At 42.4% G+C, this 25,926-nt stretch overlaps 1 protein-coding gene across 1 annotated transcript in view; it reads left to right on the forward strand.

Annotated features, from left to right (window-relative positions):
* LOC124605962 (methanethiol oxidase-like) overlaps nucleotides 1–18,974 on the forward strand; it is a 129,842-nt gene extending 110,868 nt beyond the window's left edge. Inside the window, exon 10 of the mRNA XM_047137925.1 lies at nucleotides 18,908–18,974. Coding sequence (XP_046993881.1) covers nucleotides 18,908–18,974 — 67 coding nt within the window. The remainder of the gene's footprint in view (nucleotides 1–18,907) is intronic.
* Nucleotides 18,975–25,926: the final 6,952 nt, after the last annotated feature.

Raw genomic sequence — 25,926 nt, forward strand, 5'->3', positions numbered from 1 at the left:
AACTGTGTGCCCGACCGAGACTCGAACTCGGGACCTTTTGCCTTTCGCGGGCAAGTGCTCTACCAATTGAGCTACCGAAGCACGACTCACGCCCGGTACTCACAGCTTTACTTCTGCCAGTACCTCGTCTCCTACCTTCCAAACTTTAGAGAAGCTCTTCAGTTGGTAGAGCACTTGCCTGCGAAAGGCAAAAGGTCCCGAGTTCGAGTCTCGGTCGGGCACACAGTTTTAATCTGCCAGGAAGTTTCATATCAGCGCACACTCCGCTGCAGAGTGAAAATCTCATTCTGGAAACATCCCCCAGGCTGTGGCTAAGCCATGTCTCCGCAATATCCTTTGTTTCAGGAGTGCTAGTTCTGCATGGTTCGCAGGAGAGCTTCTGTAAAGTTTGGAAGGTAGGAGACGAGGTACTGGCAGAAGTAAAGCTGTGAGTACCGGGCGTGAGTCGTGCTTCAGTAGCTCAGTTGGTAGAGCACTTGCCCGCGAAAGGCAAAAGGTCCCGAATTCGACTCGGTCGGGCACACAGTTTTAATCTGCCAGGAAGTTTCATATCAGCGCACACTCCGCTGCAGAGTGAAAATCTCATTCTGGAAACATCCCCCAGGCTGTGGCTAAGCCATGTCTCCGCAATATCCTTTCTTTCAGGAGTGCTAGTTCTGCAAGGTTCGCAGGAGAGCTTCTGTAAAGTTTGGAAGGTAGGAGACGAGGTACTGGCAGAAGTAAAGCTGTGAGTACCGGGCGTGAGTCGTGCTTCGGTAGCTCAGTTGGTAGAGCACTTGCCCGCGAAAGGCAAAAGGTCCCGAGTTCGAGTCTCGGTCGGGCACGCAATTTTAATCTGCCAGGAAGTTTCATATCAGCGCACATTCCGCTGCAGAGTGAAAATCTCATTCTGGAAACATCCCCCAGGCTGTGGCTAAGCCATGTCTCCGCAATATCCTTTCTTTCAGGAGTGCTAGTTCTGCAAGGTTCGCAGGAGAGCTTCTGTAAAGTTTGGAAGGTAGGAGACGAGGTACTGGCAGAAGTAAAGCTGTGAGTACCGGGCGTGAGTCGTGCTTCGGTAGCTCAGTTGGTAGAGCACTTGCCCGCGAAAGGCAAAAGGTCCCGAGTTCGAGTCTCGGTCGGGCACGCAATTTTAATCTGCCAGGAAGTTTCATATCAGCGCACATTCCGCTGCAGAGTGAAAATCTCATTCTGGAAATAGAGCCAGTTAAAGATGATTCCTAGAGTGCCCCAAAGTTATGTTATATGGCTCGTTACTGTTTACAGTTGGCGTTGATATTCAAGTCGACAACGTTGGAGGCTCCGTGACGCTAGTCGCGCACGATGCTGTTTTCTACAATAAGGTTGCAAACCCAGAAGACTGTAGCGATAAAGGACCTGCAGAGGATCGATGTTTCCTGCAGGAATGAGGAGTTGACTTTGAACATAAATAAATGTAGCATTCTGCGCATAAATACTAGTAGTTGAAGAGATTGAACTGTTGGCAACAAATCAGTGGATGCAGTAACTGCCATAAGACCCCTGGGAGTAATTATCCGGAACGATCCTAATAGGAACGACTACATGAAAGAAATAGCAGTAGTGGAACAGTAAGGAAACAGTGTGAAAATGGGTCGGTAAACCCTCTGCCAAGCACTTACGTATGAACTGCAGAGTACTCATGTAGATGTAGATAGGCAGATGTCTGGCTGAAATTCTTTGGGGCAATCGTAAGCAAATGGAATGATGAACGAAAAATGTAACTTACAAAACACTTTTCAACTGAGTCTTAGGCGTTCTTCATTAGTCTGAGACCTTTCTTACGTTGGATTGGAAGAAGCAGAGAAGATCCAAAGAAGAGCGGCGCGTTTCGTTACGGGATCGTTTAGTCCACCCGAGAGTGTTACAGAGATATTTCACAAACTACAGTGGCAGGGCCAGCATCTCGTGGTCGCGCGGTAGCGTTCTCGCTTCCCACGCCCGGGTTCCCGGGTTCGATTCCCGGCGGGGTCAGGGATTTTCTCTGCCTCGTGATGGCTGGGTGTTGTGTGCTGTCCTTAGGTTAGTTAGGTTTAAGTAGTTCTAAGTTCTAGGGGACTGATGACCATAGATGTTAAGTCCCATAGTGCTCAGAGCCATTTGAACCATCTTTTGAATCCAGTGGCAGGCGCCGTGACAGAGGTGTTGGCCATTACGGAGAGTTTTACTATTAATATTCAGACAGCGTATGGAGCACGAATGGCTTAGGGGTAGTGTCTCTGATTAAACAAAACATCCTCGGTCTCGGGTACGAAACCGGCCACTGCTTAAATTTTGATTAATAATCAGCACTGGCGGACGAAGACTTCTGACATAAGAAATCACCCTCATTCTGCCAACGGCCTTGTTAAAACGGGCAGAGGAGTGCGCAGAGATTCAGCTGCACTCTCTTGGTCTTGTGGTGGGAAACTGCCCCTTATGGTGGAAGAATCAACAATGATCAACGACATGAGGATGCAGAAGGCAATGAAAACCTCTGCGTTAAAGATATGAACATGTATCCACAGGACATGTGGCCTGTACTTGAGAAAGTGTCATGATGATCTCTCCATTGGCAAAAGATTCCGGACTAACCCCCATTCGGATTTCCGGGAGGAGACTGCCAAGGGGAATTGAATGATCAACAGAAGGATAACGTTCTGGAATGTCGGTGCGTGGAATATCAGAAGCTTGAACGTGATAGGGAAGCTAGAAAATCTGAAAGGGTAATGCAAAGGCTCAATCTAGATATAGTAGGCGTTAGTGAAGTCAGGTGGAAATAAGACAAGGATTTCTGATCAGATAAGTATCGGATAATATCAACAGCAGCAGAAAATGGTATAACGGGAGTAAGACTTCTGGCATAAGGAATCAACATCGCTTAGAATGGACTGGGACTGTGATTGCTGTGTTCGGATGAGGGCTGAGTTGGCATCCCTTCGCTCACAGCTGCAAGCTGACTGCGGTCGCGCAGCTTGAGGCTGTTGCCAATGTGCACCACTGTGGGGAGCCGGACTTGGGTATCACGGGGATGTAAACCTCGTCCCGTCTGTCTCCAGATCGATCTGCCGCTGTGGTTGCCCCGGTTGCTGCCCGCATTGGGGCTGAGCTCTCGCCTGTGGTTGATTGGGAGGTCGTTCCAAGGCGTGGCAGGCAGCGAAAGACGTCCCCGGAGGCTGATCAGAAAGCCTCCCCAGTGCGTCTGACAAACAGGTTTCAGGCACTGTCTCTGGCTGAGCCAGATGCAGCTGCCAGCCCTGTTTCAGAGGATGTTTCTCAGCCTTCAAGGTCCGGACAGTCGCAGAGGGTGGGCTTATTGGTAGTTGGGAGCTCCAATGTTAGGCGCGTAATGGGGCCCCTTAGGGATATGGCGGCTAAGGAGGGGAAGGAATCCAGTGTGCACTCAGTGTGCATTCCGGGTGGAGTCATTCCTGATGTGGAAAGGGTCCTTCTGGATGGCATGAAGAGCACAGGGTGCAGCCAGCTGCAGGTAGTGGCACATGTCGGCACTAATGACGGGTGCCGCTTTGGGTCTGAGGAAATTCTCTCTGGATTCCAGAGGCTATCTGATTTGGTGAAGGCTGCCGGTCTTGCTTACGAGATGAAGGCAGAGCTCACCATCTGCAGCATCGTTGACAGAACCGACTGCGGACCTTTGGTGCAGAGCTGGGGGCAGGGTCTGAATCAGAGGCTCAGACGGTTTTGCGACCGTGTTGGCTGCAGATTCCTTGACTTGCGCCATAGGGTGGTGGGGTTTCGGGTTCCGCTGAATAGGTCAGGAGTTCACTACACTCAGCTGACGGCTACACGGGTAGCGGAGGCTGTGTGGCGTGGACTGGGCGGTTTTTCAGGTTAGAAGGCCTCGGGAAAGTACGGGGTGGGCTGCAATCTCAAAGGGTGCATGGCAAATACAGGAAGTGCTTGGATCAAGGAACAGTCGGAATTGTAGTTGCAAATTGTTGCTGGGAAAGTCCCTGAGCTTCAAGAGCTAATAGAAAGCACAGAAGCTGAAATCGTTATAGGTACTGAAAGCTGGCTAAAGCCTGAAATAAGTTCTGCAGAAATTTTTACGAAGTCTCAGGCGGTGTTCAGGAAAGATAGATTACGCAGAATTTGTGGTGGAGTGTTTGTGTCTGTCAGTAGTGGTTTATCTTGTAGTGAAGTCGAAGTAGATACTCGGTGCGAATTGGTATGGGTGGAGGTTATACTTAACAGCCGAACTAAGTTAATAATTGGCTCCTTCTACCGACCCCCAGACTCCGATAATATAGTTGCTGAACAGTTCAGAGAAAATTTGAGTCTCGTAACAAATAAATACCCCACTCAAACGGTTATAGTTGGTGGGGACTTCAACCATCCCTCGATATGTTGGCAAAAATACTTGTTCAAAACCGGTGGTAGGCAGAAAACATCTTCCGAGATTGTCCTAAATGCTTTCTCCGAAAATTATTTCGAGCAGTTAGTCCACGAACCCACGCGAATTGTAAATGGTTGCGAAAACACACCTGACCTCTTAGCCACAAACAATCCAGAGCAAATAGACAGCATCATGACTGATACAGGGATTAGTGATCACAGGGTCGTTGTAGCTAGGCTCAATACCGTTTCTTCCAAATCCACCAGGAACAAACGCAAAATAATTTTATTTAAAAAATCGGATAAAGTGTCACTAGAAGCCTTCCTAAGAGACAATCTCCAATCCTTCCGAACTGACTATGAAAATGTAGACGAGATGTAGCTCAAATTCAAAGATATAGTAGTAATAGCAATTGAGAGATTCACACCTCATAAATTGCTAAGAGATTGAACTGATCCCCCATGGTACACAAAACAGGTCCGAACGATGTTGCAGAGGCAACGGAAAAAGCATGCGAAGTTCAGAAGAACGCGAAATCCCGAAGATTGGCTAAAATTTACAGACGCGCGAAATTTGGCACGGACTTCAATGCGAGATGCCTTTAATAGGTTCCACAACGAAACATTGTCTCGAAATTTGGTAGAAAATCCGAAGAAATTCTGGTCGTATGTAAAGTACACAAGCGGCAAGACGCAGTCAATACCTTCGCTGGTACTGTTACCGACGACTGTGCCGCTAAAGCGGAGTTATTGAACGCAGTTTTCCGAAATTCCTTCACCAGGGAAGACGAATGGAATATTCCAGAATTTGAAACACGAACAGCTGCTAGCATGAGTTTCTTAGAAGTAGATACCTTAGGGGTTGCGAAGAAACTCAAATCGCTTGATACGGGCAAGTCTTCAGGTCCAGATTGTATACCGATTAGGTTCCTTTCAGATTACTTTGATACAATAACTCCCTACTTAGCAATTATATACAACCGCTCGCTCACCGATATATCTGTACCTACAGATTGGAAAATTGCGCAGGTCGTACCAGTGTTTAAGAAGGGTAGTAGGAGTAATCCATCGAACTACAGACCTATATCATTGACGTCGGTTTGCAGTAGGGTTTTGGAGCATATACTGTATTCAAACATTATTAATCACCTCGAAGGGAACGATCTATTGATACGTAATCAGCATGGTTTCAGAAAACATCGTTCTTGTGCAACGCAGCTAGCTCTTTATTCGCACGAAGTTATGGCCGCTATCGACAGGGGATCTCAGGTTGATTCCGTATTTCTAGATTTCCGGAAAGCTTTTGGCACCGTTCCTCACAAGCGACTTCTAATCAAGCTGTGGGCCTATGGGGTATCGTCTCAGTTGTGCGACTGGATTCGTGATTTCCTATCAGGAACGTCGCAGTTCGTAGTAATAGACGGCAAATCATCGAGTAAAACTGAAGTGATATCAGGTGTTCCCCAGGGAAGCGTCCTGGGACCTCTGCTGTTCCTGATCTATATAAATGACCTGGGTGACAATCTGAGCAGTTCTCTTAGGTTGTTCGCAGATGATGCTGTAATTTACCATCTACGAGGCCTGTTCAGAAAGTAAGCTCCGATTGATTGGCAAATTGAAACCACAGTGAACATCAGAAATGTTTTACTTGTAACAATTAGCTACACCTTTCAGCTACTTCTCTACGTAGTCGCCGTTCTGACTTAGACTTTTGTCATAGCGTTGTACCAACTTTTCAATAGCCTCATCATAGAAGGCGGCCGCCAGTGCTTTCCGCCAATTCTCCACGCTGGCCTACACCTCGTTGTCTGTGTCAAAATGTTGTCTTCAAAGACAGCGGTTCATGTGACCAGAGATGAAACTCAGGGGGAGACAATTGCGGACTGTATTGTGGGTAATCTAACATTTCCATTTGAAAACGATGCAGGAGCATCTTCATTGCCCCTGCAGAATGCGGCTGAGAATTGTCGTGAAGACGAAACAGCACGACAGTTATGTAATGTTAGCTGCATAGCTTCAGGCGAAATTTCTCACCAGGCCCTCGTACTTGGCGGCAGACACTATTTTCTAGACATCTTTACGCACTCACTGCGAGCTCAGAAATGAGAAGAGCGACGTGATGCTAACTGGGGTTATACTAGAGACACTACCCAACACATCTGTGCAAAGCTTTATCGGATTTTCATAGTCGTTTCCATTTCGCGACCGATCGGCGCTTACTTTCTGAACGCCCCTCGTAGTAAGGTCATCCGAAGACCAGTATCAGTTGCAAAGCGATTTAGAAAAGATTGCTATATGGTGTGGCAGGTGGCAGTTGACGCAAAATAACGGAAAGTGTGAGGTGTTCCACATGAGTTCCAAAACAAATCCGTTGGAATTCGATTACTCGATAAATAGTACAATTCGCAAGGCTGTCAATTCAACTAAGTACCTGGGTGTTAAAATCATGAACAACTTCAGTTGGAAAGACAACATAGATAATATTGTGTGGAAGGCGAGCCAAAGGTTGCGTTTCATTGGCAGGACACTTAGAAGATGCAACAAGTCCACTAAAGAGACAGCTTACACTACACTCGTTCGTCCCCTGTTAGAATATTGCTGCGCGGTGTGGGATCCTCACCAGGTGGGATTGACGGAGGACACCGAAAGGGTGCAAAAAAGGGCAGCTCGTTTTCTGTTATCACGTAATAGGGGAGAGAGTGTGGCAGATATGATACGCGAGTTGGGATGGAAGTCATTAAAGCGAAGACGTTTTTCGTCGCGGCGAGATCTATTTACAAAATTTCAGTCACCAACTTTCTCTTCCGAATGCGAAAATATTTTGTTGAGCCCAACCTACATAGGTAGGAATGATCATCAAAATAAAATAAGAGAAATCAGAGCTCGAACAGAAAGGTTTAGGTGTTCGTTTTTCCCGCGCGCTGTTCGGGAGTGGAAGTTCTAGGGGACTGATGACCACAGCAGTTGAGTCCCATAGTGCTCAGAGCCATTTTTTTTGTTCGGGAGTGGAATGGTAGAGAGATAGTATGATTGTGGTTCGATGAACCCTCTGCCAAGCACTTAAATGTGAATTGCAGAGTAGTCATGTAGATGTAGATCTAGAAGATTCGTTATGAATAGGACGGGAGGGCAGAGAGTGTGTTACTACGAACAGTTAAGTGATAGGGTTGTTCTTATCAGAATGGACAGCAACGATAGTTCTGGTATGGATACCGACGTCGCAAGCTGAAAATGAAGAGAAAGAGAAAGTGTATGAGGATATTGAAAGGACAATTTAATACGTACAGGGAGATGAAAATCTAATAGTCATGGCGAACTGGAATGCAGTTGCAGTGGAAGGAGTAGAAGAAATGGTTACAGGTGAATGTGGACTTTGGACAAGGAATTAGAGAGGAGAAGGGCAACTGAGTTCTGAAATAAATTTCAGCTGGTAATACGGAATACTCTGTTCAAGAATCACAAGAGGCCGGATGATACGGAAAGATTTCAGTTAGAATACATCGTGGTCAGACAGATATTCCGAAATCAGATAATGGATTGTAAGGCATACGCAGGTGCAGACATAGACTCAAATCACAATATAGTAGTGATGAAGATGAGGCTGAAGTTCAAGACATTAGTCAGGAAGAATCAATACACAAAGAAGTGGGATACGGAAGTACTAAGGAATGACGAGATTCGCTTGAAGTTCGCCAAGGCCTTAGGTACATCAATTAAGAATAGCCCAGTAGGCAGTACAGTTGAAAGAAATGGACATCTCTAAAAATGGCAGTCACAGAAGTTGGAAAGAAAAACATAGGTACAAAGGAGGTAACTGTGAAGAAACCATGGATAACAGAAAAAATATATAATTTGATTGATGAAAGGAGGAAGTACAAAAGTGTTCCAGGAAACACAGGTATACAGAAATACAAACCGTTGAGGAATGAAATAAATAGGAAGTGCAGGGAAGCTAAGACGAAATGGCTGCATGAAAAATGTGAAGAAATCGAAAAAAAATATTGCCGGAAGGACAGACTCTACTTATAGTAAAGTCAAAACAGCGTTCGGTGAAATTAAAAGCAAGGGTGGTAACATTAAGAGTGCAACGAGAATTCCGCTGTTAAATGCAGAGGAGAGAGCGGATAGGGAGAAAGAGTACAATGAAGGACTCTATGAGGGAGAGGATTTGTCTGATGTGATAGAAGAAAAAACAGGAGTCGACACAGAAGAGATATGGAATCCAGTATTAGAATCAGAATTTAAAAGAGCTTTGGAACACTTAAGATCAAATAAGACAGAAGGGATAGATAACATTCCATCAGAATTTCTAAAATCATTGGGGAAAGTGGCAACAAAACGACTATTCACGCTGGTGTTTTGAGACTATGAGTCTGTCCGACATACCATCCGACTTTCGGAAACATATCATCCAAACAATTCCGAAGACTGCAAGAGCTGACAAGTGCGAAAATTATCACAGTCACCTTAAAAGCTCATACATCTAAGTTGCTGACAAGAATAATAAACAGAAGAATGGAAAAGAAAATTGAGGATGTGTCAGATGACGATCAGTTTGGCTTTTGGGAAAGGTAAAGACAACAGAGAGGGAATTCTGACATTGCGGTTGATAACGGAAGCAAGACTAAAGAAAAATCAAGACACGTTCAGAGCATCTGTCGGCATGTAACAAGCGTTCGTCAATGTCAAATGGTGCAATACGTTCGAAATTCTGAAAAAATAGAGGTAAGCTACAGGGAGAGATGGGTATATACAATGTGTACTAGAGCCTAAAAGTGGACGAGCAAGAACGAGCAAGAACGAAGTGCTCGGATTAAAAAGGAAGCAAGACACGGACGTAATCTTTCGCCCCTTCTATTCAATCTGTACGTAGAAGAAGCAATGATGGGCAATAAAAGAAAGGTTAAGAGTGTGATCAAAATTCAAGGTGAAAGGATATCAGTGATACGATTCACTGATGACACTGCTATCCTGAGTGGAAGTGACGAAAAATTACGTGATCTGTTGAATGGAATGAATAGTCTAAAAAATACAGAATATGGATTGAGAGTAAATCGAAGAAAGACGAAAGTAATGAGAAGTAGCAGAAATTAGAACAGCGAGAAACTTAACATCAGGATTGATGGTCACGAAGTAGATGAATTTAAGTTCTACTACCTTGGCAGCAAAATAACCAATGACGGACGAATCAATGACCACATCAAAAACAGACCAGCACTGGAAAAAGGGCATTCTTGGTCAAGATGAGTCTACTAGTATCAAACATAGGCCTTAATTTGAGGAAGAAATTTCTGGGAATGTACGTTTGGAGCACAGCTTTATATAGTAGTGGAACATGGACTGTGGGAAAGCCGGAACAGAAGAGAACTGAAGCATTCGAGTTGTGATGCTACAGATGAATGTTGAAAATTTGGTGGACTGATAAGGTAAGGAATGAGTAGGTTATGCGCAGAATCGGCGAGGAAATGATTATGTGGAAAACATTGATAAGGAGAAGAGACAGGGTGACAGGACATCTGTTAAGACATCGGGAAATGACCTCCGTGGCACCAGAGGGAGCTGTAGGGAGCAAAAACTGTAGAGGAAGACAAAGGTTGGAATACATCCAGCAAATAATTGAGGACATAGGTTGAAAGTGCTATCTGAGATGAAAGGTTGTTTGATGGAAAATAAATAAATAAATATATATATATATATATATATATATATATATATATATATATATATATAATGTAAAATGAATGGATGAAAATGGGGAAGAAATGGCTTTAAATACTTTTGTTATTTACTCTATCAGTACGAACTTTGTTGTAGAACCCCTTATTTACGTGTGGTAATAAAAATTCATTTAGACAGAATTGAGCACATTTAAAATTACGTGAACCTTAGCAACCCTCTCATCCTGATAAATTCAAACTAACTGATTAATAACATGTATGACTTTGAAAATTATTTGAATTAAATTTTTTACGTATTTCGGCCTCGGCACACATTTTCTAAATGCAGTGGTTTTTTAAATATTTACTGAATTCTTTCCCAGCGTTAGCTATGGAACACGAGACTGTCTCTGTTAGCATAAAATGGTTAAATATTGCCAAGCCGACCTGAACGTTTAATTATCATTGACAAAACACACTTCACTATACGTTGAAGTTATTTGCTTTAGAAATTGAAAGAACCAACAGATTAACAACTTCAACGTTAATTATCCGCCTATGAACGCACAAATGTAAAACCAGTAATAAATTCAGTCAGCCTCAGGATCGCTGTAAAAGAAAAATATTTCGTAATTCACTGCTAATTTTACCTGCTCCCGATTTACGGGTTTGGTTAATTTTATAGCGGAACAATTTTTTAAATGTGCCGCCGCTGCAAATCGTTCGGTCGCGGCACAGCCCAGCAACACCAACGATAATCGCTAAAAGTGCTGAAAATTCTTTAAAGAAATATTACAGATGACATGGGCAAGCTAATTTACATTAGTAATACACAATTTTGATAAATTATAATGTATTTAGACCATAACAATAATTAAAATTACACACCTTTATAATTTCTCCTCTAATGGCGGCTAAAGATAGATACAGACAAAAGAAGTCTACTCATTCATATAATGCTACGTCACAGGTTCCTCTCTCTCTCAGCTCTCGAGGGAGACGACAAAGAATGCACATTATGCAGTGCTATTTGTAGTATTGTTGACAATAAATATCTCTTTGTAATCTTACAACATTACTCTCCTCTGTGGCTATATTTTACATTTTTTTCATCGCAGATATTAACATATTTCGCAATTGCATTATGAGTACAGAAATATTACAATCATAAATACATCGAGAATATTATTGCAGAAAATATTACAATAATAACCAACGTCCTTTATACAAAATTAAATAATATTTTTTGTTATACAATTACAGTACATACGAATTGCTTCATAGCGGCGTACATAGTACAATTAAATGTCATTTCATTTTATTAATAGTGTGTGTGCTGCCAGGGAACGTTACAGTTGGCACCGGAGAGGAATTCGTGGCGGGAGAATCAAATCAGTCAGAAGACTGATGACTAAAAAAAAAAAGTTTCAAGAAGAGTCGGACAACATGTTACTTCGCGGCTGACGTTTCAGCGAGTCGAGTAGCAGGGACCAGCCGTTATCCAATCCTAGTTCTTTCCGGAGCTTCGCGTGCTTGCTGCGTTTCCAATTTTGTAGGCACATGCGGAGCTGCATGCCGGCAACATTGAGCCTACGGCAGTGTGGCAATCTCAAAGTTATTTTAATCGTTGTGCTGATACTGCGGTTTCCCGACTGTCATTCTTCCCACGCTCCATTTGTGTTTGGAAAAGGTAAGAGGGGAGAAGACAGGGGTACAGGACACTGTAAGGCGGCTTGTGAAGTATACATGTTGATGTAGGTATAACGGAAAATGCACCAGAACGTGAAGTAAGGGTCCTTTTTCCTTATCATGTCTCCTAATCCCGTAGCCGTGCACTACGCCATTTCACTAGGGCTAATCGTCTGTATACATGGTTGTGAGAAGAGACTGCAGTATTACAGACCAGTACATTAGGACCAACAGTCTCGTGTACAGATCATGCAGTCAGCAGTTTTTGTATCCACCACATATAACGTACATCTACATGTTGGTCAGACTTGCCAATTTCTCATGTTAACAACACTGTACATAGTAAATCAGTTTATTACAGCGTACAAAACGGTAAGTATGTTCACGTATTGGACTGGCAGAGTTATCGTCCCACGTTTGGCTACGAAATTTGAACTCGGAACTTGCAAGAACCTCCCACTTGTACTAAACCTCCGGAAATGTCTCATTTTAGCCAGTGAATTCGTAGAGGATGGTAAAAAAGCATACAGAGTGACTGGCCGTGCTTTTCCACTCGAGTTTTGCGGAGATTAAGACAATTTGTCCTTGGACTGTCTTAGTCAGCCATTGTGTAGGATTGTTTCTACCTGTTTTGCCGAGAACCTCTCGAAGTTTATGTCCCTCGCAGAAGAAGTATCTGCACCGCCGGGATCTCCGTAAAATGCACTTCTACTTACTATGATTCCAAGGATTCCAAGTAGTGAAGCAGAAAGCTGTATTATTCGGGGTAGCATTCAGAAGGGACGCCATTATGATGTATTTATTTACTAAACACCATGAACTGATAATGTCGCCACAATTAATAATGATTATCTCGAATGAAAAACAGTCCACAGTTGCACTAATTATGTTTATACTAAATCTTGACCATGGTTTCAACTATAATAATATAGCCTTCTTGAGAAGTCATAAGCTTTTAAAAATGAAAAACGTCTCAGACCAGCGGCTGCGTCACGATCAATAAAATAAAATAACTTCAATGGACATAAGCCTGTTTCGATCATAAATAAAACTACATATGGCACCGTCCTTTCCCTAAGCACCTCACTGCTGACGTAACGGGCATTCTCATGACTAGCCATAGCGCCTGATACCGCCGTCCACTGGCAACGCCATATGGTCCACCGCCTCCTTCAGCCAGCGTGGGAGCTGAAATCTTACTCCCGACAGCGAGCATTCTGTAGTGCGGCTTTACTCATTGAATGCCACATGATATCTGCAGACGAGATACAAAATTGTAAAACTGGAAAATAAGGAAATAAAATGTGACCTGAATAGAAGAGGTACCTTATATAGCCCTCCTCGAAATCTGGCGATCAGAACATCAAATCGTTTCATACAGCTTTTTGCTTGTTAAACTTCCCATTGATGTCCTAAAACGACGAGAATTGTGAACTTTCTTCGTGTAAAAATGTGTACATTATTTTATATTTAGGCTCTAGGACTCTCAGAAAGTGTGTTATGTGTGTCTTATACTGATGTCTTTTGCAGTATTATCTTTTTTTTCTGCCAAAGGTGTCTTCTTATAGTCGATTGTCTTTCTTCCCATATACCACTCGCAAGTGGAACAGGGAAAGAAGCACCCTCAACTACACTCTATAGGGCGGCTTGCGGAGTTAAGATGTAGCCGTACATATTGGGTATGGTGGAGGCACGGGAAAAAATAAAGCACTTTAGTAACGCTGTGGAAATGTGTGGTTAGTACGTGTGTGGTATTAGTCCGGGGGACGGATCCAGCAAAGAGATTGTTCTCACTTTAGAGGCGACGGCCAGTAGCTCCAGACTCCACACTGCAACATTTTTTTCGTACCTCTCTACCTGTGCGTGAGCATGTGGGCTCGACTCTAGTCGTGAGTTCTCAGGTGAACTAGCAGTGCAGAAATGGGAAAACCTCAGTGACAAGAAAGTCCTGCGTTCTTTTATACAAACGTCGAAGACTCCTAATTTAGTATACATATGGAAACAGGACAGTGTTCTCTTACAAAGAACGATTATGCATTGACGCACTTCGTGGTGAGCTGTCACTTAGCAGTGGCATAACAGACCGAAATTGCGATCGTGACAAATACATGTAATAACCGTGTGAGTGGAAAATCTTAGTATGCATTGGAAGGAAGTATAAAGGGGAGAAATAGAAGGGACAAGCAAACTATAGAATATACAAAACGTTTTATGACATGTTGACTTTTCTGACTCTCAAGCTGCGAGATGAGACGACAGGCATTATCATCGCCATAGGAGATACCGCAAATATACTAAATATAAATACGATGATCAGGAAAATAGTGAATATCTTTCACACTTTATTTGAAAAAGGTCAAAGCCAAATTTTGTTTTCCTGCACGTACTACAAAGGTGTAAAACTAAAATTGGCCTGAAAAATATTTCATGCACCGTAAGACAGACAACCCAGCTTACATAATTTGCCCTGGATATAAAGATGATATAAAATGTGTTGCCTATCTCAAGGCGAATGAAATATTATCCCGGGCAGTTTTATTTAACACATAGTGAAAATAAGGTACAAACTGATAATAAAATGGCAAAGGTATCGTTGATTGTCAGAAGAAATTTGTTACTGAATCAAAAGCTTATCCTTGAGCTGGCTTTAGGAGTGAGATGAGGATTCTTATCTGGACGATACACTGGGAGGAGAATAGTTGATATCAGAAAACATAGTAAAAACATAGAAGCGTTAGCTGAAAGTCGTACTGCATGGGCAACTTTAGTGGAACCTTTACCCAACAGTGGGCGTGAAATGGATTATCACCTAACATATTCACAAATTTCTGAAGATCTTCCATTGGTACAGCGTAATCAGTTGTTTCATCCATTCTTCATTGACTGCACTGTGGTTATGGAATTGGTCATCATTCACTTTAATCTGCACTGTCTGTGTTCAGAATTATGTCTTCCGTACAACTGAGATAAACCTCTCTGATAAATATTTTGCCCTATTAAAAATTTCGATAGTGTACTGCGACGTATCCTATCAAAATATTTCTCACAATGAAGAAAACGCAGACAAGTGTTCACTCTTTCATCATAAGTTTTGCATAATGATATTTGTGTTACAACATTCGCTTCTCATGTACCTAGAAGACGTTTATAAATTCAAATTTCCAATAACTAGAAATACCTTCACGTTTACGTCATGTCTTTTTTTATTAGGAATACTTGTACAGCCAGGTTCATGTTTTGTTTAATGAGCCTATGATCATTAAATCTCCTTGTACTTTGTTGTGTAGGGAGACGAAGCAATATTGATAAAGTCATTTGCATCGGATAAAGTGCAGTGCCGTGAATCGTACTGAAAATGTTTCGATTCACGGTAACGCATTTTTGCAAGGAGTTAAAACAATTTTACTGCGATTTTGTTTGGGTCACTTGCCTTTTCATAGCAATTTATATTAGTCTCTATCTGTTCTTCTAATGATGCGTGTTTTGTTTTGTAGTTCACTTTCATTTCTATTTTTTCCATTTAAGTGTCGAGTGATTTAATCATCCCAGACTTGTATTTTTTGTGGCTGCCGGTCATGACAGTATCATACCAACGAAATAATAATAACCAAAAAGACCCACACGTAATGTAGAAGTTAAGTAGAAAATGTTCGGGACCGAACCGACTACATGGATGTTTGTTAAATAAAAATATGTTGGTAGTCCTCCCTGGCAAATGCTTTTGTGGACATCCTTTCACAATATACCTGTATTTCATCATAATCGAAAACTTCATCTTCTTTTTAAGCCCCGTAGATTCTACGTCCTGTACGAAAACGGTTGTGTTGGCTCCTGATTTAGTGAGTTCACCAAAACTAGGGACACAAATTGTAGGTCCCTTTGAGTGTTTCATCATTTGGAGCGCTGAAGTGGTACTTTCCTGTCCGTTTGTTTGCAAGGTTAAACTAACTTTGATCAATCTGGAAGTTACTGTGAAGACTGGTCTTAGAGATTTCAGGAGTCTTGGTAATTCCGGTGAGTCATGGGAGAGTGGCTCATGCCTTTATCGAACGCACCCAATCTCAAATTGTCGGCAGTAAAACATTCCTGATCTGGTTGGAAGGGAATGGAAAGCTCAGAAAGCAGTCCACTCATGTACACGTCAATTGTACTGCAACGAACCACGGGTAACCATACATTGAGATCATATTGTGCTGCTAAGTGTGCTAGTTAGGCGTTATGCAAGGCCGAATAGAATCCGCCTTTCCGCAGCCACTCTGTTAACCAGTTCTGTGCCAGCGAGCTTCTTTACGGTGTTGAATCTGACCTCGATCTTCCCAGGTATGTTGATTAGCTATTTTGAGAAATTTAAAATTATCTCCAATGTGGTTCCTGGGTATTCTGAGAAATCTTCAATCGTAGGGGCCCAAACAGCAAGTAGGCATGATCTAAGTGATCGAAAGCTTCAAAATCAGTCAAGTAGGAGTGCTGTTGGGGAAGTGACCGTCTGAGAGATCCTCTTCATATTCCTTGTAGTTCTGGCTTTAAAATGATAACTGAAAGATTTGTCAGAGTATGGTAACTTCCTCCGTGAAGTGATAGGCTTATCTGCATTAGACAATTCGAACAGTACTGGCGCAATTTCAGAGTATTAAGGGAGACAACGATCCTCTAATAAACATAGAGGGAACTGCCAATGAAGAGAATTAAAAAGTGGCAATTTTGACGAATAATAAAACACATACTTTCGGAAATAAAATGAATGCTGACTGACTGTTGATGTGATTTCTTTTATCCTGAGTGGTAGAGTAAAGCAAATGCTAGAAGTAGTCACAATCAAGCTACATTAGCCCATTACAAACGGTATTGTAAGGTGCTTAAAATATTATTAGGAGGGCAAAGAGTATGTGGTGCGCAAATAGAATATCTAATTCACAAGATAAAATTAAAACCATGTGGTCAGTTGGGAATGAAGTGTCTGGTCAGCAGCACAATATCGACTATATAAACTTAGTTCGTAGTAAAAATATTTCTGTTACTGATAAATCAGATATATGTACAGTTTTTAACAATTATTCTCTGAGCATTGCTGGTGAATTAAATAAAAATTAAATTTCTACAGGGAATCATATAACTTTCTTGGAAAATGCCTGTCCGAGATTGATGTCTGAAATACTCCTTTGTGATACAGACATGGGGGAGATTGAGTCAATAATTAAATCACTGAAGACTACGGAGTCTCATGGTTATGATGGAGTGCCTAGCAGAATATTAAAGTACTGTGCTGCACATGTTAGCCCTGTGTTTAGCCACATTTGTAATTTTTCCTTAAGAATGGTCAGTTTTCCGAGCGATTAAAGTACTCAGTAGTGAAGCCGCCTTATAAAAAGGGAGAAAGGGATAATGTAGATAATTTTAGATCTATTTTTGTGCCATCAGTGTTTGATGAAGTTATTGAAAAGGCTGTGTATGTAAGGATAATTGATGATTTTATATCACACGATTTGCTATCAAATGTACAGATCGGCTTTAGAAGTCGTTTAACAACTGAAAATGTTATATTATCCTTTCTGTGTGAGGTACTGAAAGGGTTAAACAAAAGATTTCGAATGCTTGGCATATATTTTGATTTAACTAAGGCGTTTGATTGTGTTGATCATGAAATATTGCTCCATAAGTTGGACCATTACGAAATACGAGGAGTAGCTCATAATTGGTTCACCTCTTACCTCAGCAGCAGACAGCAAAGGGTCATTTTTCATAATTTTGAGAATGGCTGTGAATTGGGGTCTGAGTGGGGTACGATCAAGTGGGGGGTGCCTCAGGGCTTAGTGTTTGGGCCACTCCTGTTCCTTATTTATATAAATGATATGCCATCTAGTATTACAGTAACTCTAAAATATTTCTGTTTGATGATGACACTAGCCTGGTAGTAAATCATGTTATGTACAACATTGGCTCGGTTTCAAATATTGCATGTCATGACCTAAATTGATGGCTTGTAGAAAATAAACTAAGCCTAAATCACAGTAAGACACATTTTTTACAATTTCTAACACACAATCCAACAAAAGTTGACGTTTTAATTTAACAGAATGGGCATATGATTAGTGAAACTGAACAGTTCAAATTTCTAGGTGCTCCGATAGATAGTAAACTGTTGTGGAAATCCCACGATCAGGAACTTGTTCAAAGACTTAATGCTGCCATTTTTACTATTCGAACGGTGTCCGAAGTGAGTGATCGTTTGACACGAAAATTAGTCTACTTTGCTTATTTTCACTCGCTTACGACGTATGGTGGTATATTTTGGGGTAACTCTTCCCATTCTAAAAGGATATTTTTGGCTCAGAAACGGCTTCACGAACCTCTTGACGACCCCTGTTCATGAGTCTGGGTATTTTGACATAGGCCTCTACTGTCATTTCTTGTTGACAATATTAGCTTATTCCCAAGAATAATCAGCTTTCACTCAGTTAATACTCTGCAGAAATCAAACCTGCATTTAGATCGGACTTCCTAAACTCTTGTAGAAAGGTGTGCAGTATACTTCTGCATCCATTTTCAATAAGCTACCACTCGAATTTAAAAATCTTAGCAGTAATCCACGCGCTTTCAAATCGGAACTGAAGAGTTTCTTCATCGGTGACTCTTTCTATTCTGTCGAGGAGTTCCTTGAAAAATTAAGCTGATTCTTGTCGTATTGTTGATTGCGTTTACTGAAACTTATGGATTGACTTTTTTCGGGTCATACACAGTTTATTTTTATCTGTTATTACTTGTATGTTTTAATTTAATGTACTGACACGTTCCATGACCTTGGAGATTTGCTACTCAATTTGGTCCTACGGAACTTGATGTGTAAATAAATAAATAAATAAATAAATATGATAGTTTGTAGGGGAAGGGGGTAGACAGACCTGGAGGTATGGAGCATTTTTAATATTTTGGAAGACGAATTGCGACTTCGTAAGAAGCCATCAAAAATTTCCAGTCACGACCCAGTTAAAAACCTACATAACACCTTCTTTTAAATCATTGTCTTGAAAGAAAAACACCTGACTAAACTTTTTTCCTTGTCTGAGAGCTAGAGGGGGGGGGGGGGGGGGGGGGGGGAAGGACGGTTCCCCCTTGCCTTGGGGCATTGCAGCCCTTAGTGTAAAGTATGTCATACCACTTGTGCTTGACATTGTAGACCCACTAGCTAATAAAAATATTATTTGTTGCAGGTATCCTGGTGGTGACTGTACGTCAGACATTTGGCTGGTATGTGACGAAGTAGCTGCAAATCCCTAATGAAACAAATGATGTACTAACAAGGCGTTCACAAAATTTAGGGGAATTGCGTGTGTGGTAGTTTGTCGCTTGCCTGGTTTAATCACACCATGTTTGGAAAACTGCACCTCATCGCAGAAACAATTTTTAAGTCGAATATATAAGCAACTGATGTATAACAAATAAATTATATTTCTGTTTAGTTTGCTGTTAATTATTTGAACATGAGGAAATGGTAAGGACACTCTGACCTACCTACGTCATGTAATATCGTTCATTTTGAACTGTTAAGAAGGATGCGTGTGATTTCTTCAGAGAAGGCTAAATCATTAGGATTTTTATGCTACTGCGCGGAGAAGTAAATCTTAGTGACTGACTATGGAAGAACACAGTAGATATTATAAAAATAGTCTAAATAGGTGCCCACATAAATCCTCAATCTTAGGTGTATGTTTATTTTACGTTTCGGTTCACTATTTTCAAGCAGTATTGTAACTGTTGATATTTTGTGAAAGCTCTAAAATTAAATAAAATTCTATAACTGAGTGATGACGGAGGTTACAATTAACAAATTTTGTAGGAAATACTAACTAGTATCAATAGTGGAAAGCATGCGCGCACCTCTAGTAAAATTATGACTAGGTTTTCGTGTAGCTGAGGGTGAGTTTTAAATAACGATGCACCTCGAAAAAGGGATTCACTCAAAAACAACAAAATTTTCATAGTCTGTCCTTATACTTGACGATTACCATTCCTAAAGATTCCTGCACGATCAAACTTTCAGTTAAAGGAGCGAACAGTGGTTAACTCAAATAATTTACTCAAAAAAATATTTTTCTAAGGTCACGTACGAAGAAGAAATTACACTCCTAGCAAGAATGCTAGTTTCTTGGCAAAGTCGGCAAACTGTCATAGCGCAGCAGTCAGGAACGAGGTCGATCCAATTAGGGATGTGCTGTAGAGGTTCGAATGTGCTCTTGCCCGTAGAGAAGTAAGAATTTGCACAATTACAGCTGGTATGTAATGGAGTTCAGTTCTACTCGTTAAACGAAGTACGTAATTCTGCGAAGTAGCCGACGAGCTGTCACACAGTTAATTGGCTTCGGCAGTGAAGGATCACTGGTCGTATTGCCCATCTCCCACTCTCGTCACAGAAATTGTACAGGTCTCATTGAACCCGTGAGGAAGTGTGTACAGCGACCAGGGTGCCGACTTCCTCACCAGATCGCAAGAATAGAGTTCATCACGCTTGCTTCAGACAATCTACATACTGTTCACTATTATCTCTTAATACACTCATGCTCGTAAATTAAGGATAGTTGCAGAATGTGGTGCCACACAACGTGGCACTACACAAAACTGGCGCTAATAACATAGGCACATAGAGAACACACACGACACAGATCTGTAAGTCCACGATATTGGTGATAAGTTGAGAAAACCGTCGCGAAACACACGTGCTACAAAACGCCACTGTTTTCTGCGCATGTAGCCCAACATCAATGTGGGATATGATCACCATGCACACGTACACAGGCCGCACAACGTGTTGGCATACTCCGGATCAGATGGTCGAGCAGCTGCTGGGGTATAGCCTCCCATTCTTGCACCAGTGCCTGTCGGAGCTCCTGAAGGGTCCTAGGGTTTTGAAGACGTGCAGCGATATGTCGACCGAGAGCATACCAGACGTGCTCGATGGGGTTTAGGTTAGGAGAACAGGCAGGCTACTCCAGTGGTGCTGTGCGTTGTCATCCATCAGAAGGAAGGTGGGACCCACTGCACTCATGAAAAGACGGACATACTGGTGCAAAATGACGTCCCGATACACCTAACCTGTTAACAGTTCCTCTGTCAAAGACATGCATGGGTGTACGTGCACCAATTATAATCCCACCCCTCTCCATCAAACCACGACCTCTATACAGGTCCGTTTCAAAGACATTAAGGGGTTGTTATCTGGTTCCTGGTTCACGCCAGACGAAAACCCAGTGATAATCACCTGGACTCGGTCGTGAACGTAACCTGGGACCACTGTTCCAATGACCATGAGCTGTGTTCTTGACACAGGCTTCACGGGCTCTCCTGTGACCAGGGGTCAGTAGAATGCACCTTGCAGGTGTCCGGGTGAATAAACCATGTCTGTTCAGCCGTCTGTAGACTGTGCATCTGGACACATAGTGTTCCAGTGGCTGCTGTAAGGTCCCGAGCAAGGCTACCTGTAGTACTCCGTGGCCGTCTGCGGGCACTGATGGTGAGATATCGGTCTTGTTATGGTGTTGTACACTGTGGACGTCCCGTACTGTAGCGCCTGGACACGTTTCCTGTCTAATGGAATCGTTGCCATAATCTTGAGATCACACTTTGTGGCACACTGAGGGCCTGTGCTACGACCTGCTGTGTTTGACCAGCCTCCAGTCGCCCTAGTATTCTCCCCCTCATAACGAAATCAATATGTGTTCTTTAAGCCATTTTCAACACCCAATCACCATTAGCGCATCTGAAAACGTCTGCACACTTACTCGCTGCACCGTACTCTGATATGCACCAACACACCTCTGCGTATGTAGACTGCTGGCAGCGCCACCGTGCGACGACCGCAGGTCAAATGCATCGCATGGTCATACCCCGAGGTGATTTAAACGCTCAAACCGCCCACCAGAGTGTTGTTTCACCATGTATCAGCATTATCCTTAATTTATGAGCATGAGCGTAGTACTGGCACAGCCTTATAGGGCTATAGAGTTATCTGGCCTGATATTTACACTGATGAGCCAAATCATTATGACCACTGTCCATCGCGAGGCTGAGTACCGTCTAGCAGAGTTCGGGAACCTGTTATGGTAAGGAAACTACGAGGAGTGTTCAATAAGTATTGCAATGCATTTTTCTGAAAGCAGATTAATTTCATTAACGATGCCAGTACACGATATTATTCCCCTCTCTTTTGGCTGCAAAACCTTGTTTTTCAACATAATCTCTGTTCAATGCGACACCCTTTTGCCACGTTACTGGGAGGGGCTGTGTGCCCGCGTGGAACCACTCTACTGGTCGATGTCGGAGCCAACGTCTTGCTGCATCAATAACCTCCCCACTGCCCACGTACTGCTTCCCGCGGAGTGCATCCTTCATTTGGCAACTCTTTCTTTGCTCTTTACGGTCTTCTGCTTGGCGGCGAGGAACTCAGCGGGCGCACACCTTTGAGTACACCAAACGGTGGATGAGTGTTTCAGTACTACCAGCAGACACGTTCAGCTGTGCAGCGCTAAGTTTGATTACGATTCGTCGATCACCTTGAATGAGAGTATCCAACACTGGAACAGTTACCTGTGCTATGTCGGCACGCGGGACATAGGACAGATTAGCGTGACCTCATGGTGATGATGACGGACACCTCACCCAGCGACTCAGTGTACAGTGACAAGTCATCTGAGAGATTCTGCAAGCGCCTATGGATATCTTCGATGCTCTGATTTCCCGCCAAAAGAAACACAATCATAGCTCTCTTTGGAACGCACCTCCTTTACAGAAGGCTACGTATAGCGCCGCCATCTGTCAGGACTTCAAGAAACTATAGGGGCTGAAGCGGGAATATTCCATGTTGTTCCACATCAAATTCTGTGTTTTCCCAACTGAAATTGGCCGAGAAGAAAACTTATTGAACGCCCACGCATATAAGCAGAGCAGAGATGAATGGGGAATCATTCTAGCTATGATACGTGTCATAAATGGTGAAATCCAGTGACATAAGCGACTTTGATAAAGGACAGATTATTATGGTCCGGCACTCGGGTTACTATCATCTCGGAAGAAGCGAAGCTGGTCGACAGATCGCGTGCTTGTATTGTGAGCGTCTATGGGAATTGCTCGAAGTACGACCCGGATGGTCTCGCAGCCAGCCCTTACTACGCAGAAAGAAGCGCTGCAGGACCCCTTCTGTGGTCGCTGGCGAGGTGTCGCACAGATGGCGGCACGACTACTAATGTGGTTCTGCGCTTGTCTGGCACTGTCCGCACCCACCTGCACAGCACTGCCCTTCATTTTTTGTCCTACCTGGGGCCGCTAAAATTCTTTACCCTCCACCCATTGTTACTAGATCGCACAGCCTGGTATAATGATGATTCGAAAGGTGGAAAGTATCGCAGTGTTTCAAACACTCTGTTCAGCGCACGTTGTTAAGAAAGAGCTCTGCAGCACACGACCCCTATATGGCCCTCGTTCATGCCACGGCAAGATGAGCTACTAGAATGAGATTTTCACTCTGCAGCGGAGTGTGCACTGATATGAAACTTCCTGCAGATTAAAACTTCTTCCGGAAGTGCTAGTTCTGCAAGGTTCGCAGAAGAGCTTCTGTGAAGTTTGGAAAGTTGGAGACGAGGTACTGGCAGAATTGAAGCTTTGAGGACGGGTCGTGCTTGGGTAGTTCGGATGGTAGAGCACTTGCCCGCGAAAGGCAAAGGTCCCGAGCTCGAGTCTCGGTCCGCCACAGAGTTTTAATCTGCCAGGAAGTTTCAAGGTCAGCTACGTTTGCTCTGGGCACGGAATCATCAAGACTGGGAGTAAGTCAATGGTAACATGCCACTCAATGGTTTCAAAGTTTATCCTTGAGAATGTTTTAAAAGTATTGCCCATCGAAAAGTACATAATAAAAAAAAAGAAAAAAAAAAAAAAAAAGAAAAAAAAGAATATATTTTTTGAACAATTTTGAAGAAATCACTGGCTTTCAAGGATGCTTTTGCCGTATCATTAACAACACGCCTGAGAGAACGGCTACTGCGTGGAACATTGGATGCACGCGAATTACATTGTTTGATTCTAGATTGTACCTCCTGCTTCGTCACCTTTATACTGGACCAGTTTAGTGTCCTTGCACTCTTGATATCTCTTATCATGTTGTCGCTTGTACTTTAAAAAGCCAGACCACTTTTACCAAGCATTTTAGTAATTGCTACGATTCTTTTAAGAACCTCATCCCAACTATTTATTTCGGCATTGAAAATTCTTTGGAAGGCCGCACCTATACTTTTACAACACTGTAACCGTTGGTTCATTTACAGCCATGATTTTTGGGCCTGAATATGATTGTTGAAAATTTCATGCTGTTTTCAAGTTTCGCTGAGCTGATTCCAACTTTTAAAATCCTCGTTTGAAAGAGAATTAACTATACAGCCGAAAATTTTGCAACAAAACAGTTAACGCCTTATTTTGAAAGCGAATAAACTTGCGCTCCATTGCTTAAAATTTGTGCATGACAAGTTGCGCTAAAATTTCAACTAGTGTCATTGGAAGGAAATTTGTAATTATGCAATGGTTTAGGTGAATCTTGTTTCACTAAAGACCCTGTTTCGCCGTCCTCAAAAACTCTTGGCCACATGGCTGGGTCTGTACTCAAAGTCTGTAAACGCTTTCTGGCGATGTCAGTTTGGGGTCAATTTTTTCAGTTCTTTCATGTGGTGACGACAGAACCAGACTGTTGTCTGTTCCCAGTTCCAGTTAATTTAGAAACTTCGTAAATTTGCTTGCTATTATCAACCTTTCACGACTGGGTATTTTCTTTTATAACTGTACTTGATGTTGAGTTCTCAGAGTTGTCACTCGTTTCGGTGCAACTCTTGATATAATTTCATAACACGCCAGGTTACTTTTGAGTTTCCTTTCCTTTCCAGCCTTCTTATTTTGTACTGGTAACCATACAGTTTTTCTAGACCGTTAGGCATTCTGGATAAAGGCAGATGCTCATACCTCAAATGAAATAATATAAACTATAAAAAATAAAAGCTAAAGAATTATCGTTGTTCTAAATAAGCTAAAACAGTAACTAACATAGCTTGAAAAGTATTTTGCATCAATTGATATAAAAACATGGCCTACGCAAAATATTTTTCGTGTTCTGTGAACCTGAAGAAAGTTTAGCGTTATTGTATATGTATTCTATAATAACAAATATTTCACCAAATTACAATTAGTCATTAAAAATAATTTTATAGTTCTTGATTTTGAGATTTCATTTATTCAAATATGCTGTTATAGAACATATTTTATCGAAGCAATGAACTTAATAAATGCCTCACATTATTGATTAAAGAAATTTCATAAAGCGAAAATATAAATAATTGTGCCTAAAGAATACATTCAAATGTTTTACTGTTACAATAAATTGCCTTTTTGCATTAATGAAATATCTATTTCATTTAAAACGCTTTCATTGTTTACATTCGATTAACGATAAACCAGTATCAATCAAACTAAACAACAGCTGAATTATGAATGTACTTGCCTTTAAAAAAGCCGGGCAATTGTTAGTAGGATTCGAGCCCTGGTGGTTCCGTACCGCGAATGGTGCACGGCTGCCGCGCTCTTTAGCTGAGCCACATAACAATAGGTCACACAGGTGCGACAATGGTGCTTGAAGCGAGCGGAACCTTTGTCACGGCAGGGACCGGAGGAGATCAAACGGACGCTCTCGATCGCCCAGCAACAAGGCGCGCAGCGAGAGACGTTGTCACAGTATTGAAAAATGTTGATAACCGATGAGACGGAAACCACTCGCATGACTAAAACTTACATCTTATGTTTGCATGCAGTAATATTTTTCTATTATTATTTAACACATCAATATGTTTCTTCCCACTTACAGTCAAAATGGCACTCCTAAATTTTGGTGTCTCGAACAAATGTCCAGGTTAACCGCCGACACCAGTCTTCATCACTCCCCCCCCCCCCCCCTCCTAACCCTTCCACGCCTCTCGCCCTCTCTGTAAGAGTGAGGTCTGGAGAACGCGCTGGCCCCCTCTACCAAGCCAACAACGTAGAAAACGTTGTCTAATTGTTCTCTGCCATCGACGGCCGAGTATGACGGAGCCCGTCATGCTAGCTAGAACCATTATCGATACATGATTGCTAGCGGGACTTTCCTCATTTCCGATAGTACTTTCGGGAGAAAAATCCAGACACAGTATGGAGAGAGGAGGAATTG

Source organism: Schistocerca americana, chromosome 3 (assembly GCF_021461395.2).
Source record: "Schistocerca americana isolate TAMUIC-IGC-003095 chromosome 3, iqSchAmer2.1, whole genome shotgun sequence".
Taxonomy (NCBI): domain Eukaryota; kingdom Metazoa; phylum Arthropoda; class Insecta; order Orthoptera; family Acrididae; genus Schistocerca; species Schistocerca americana.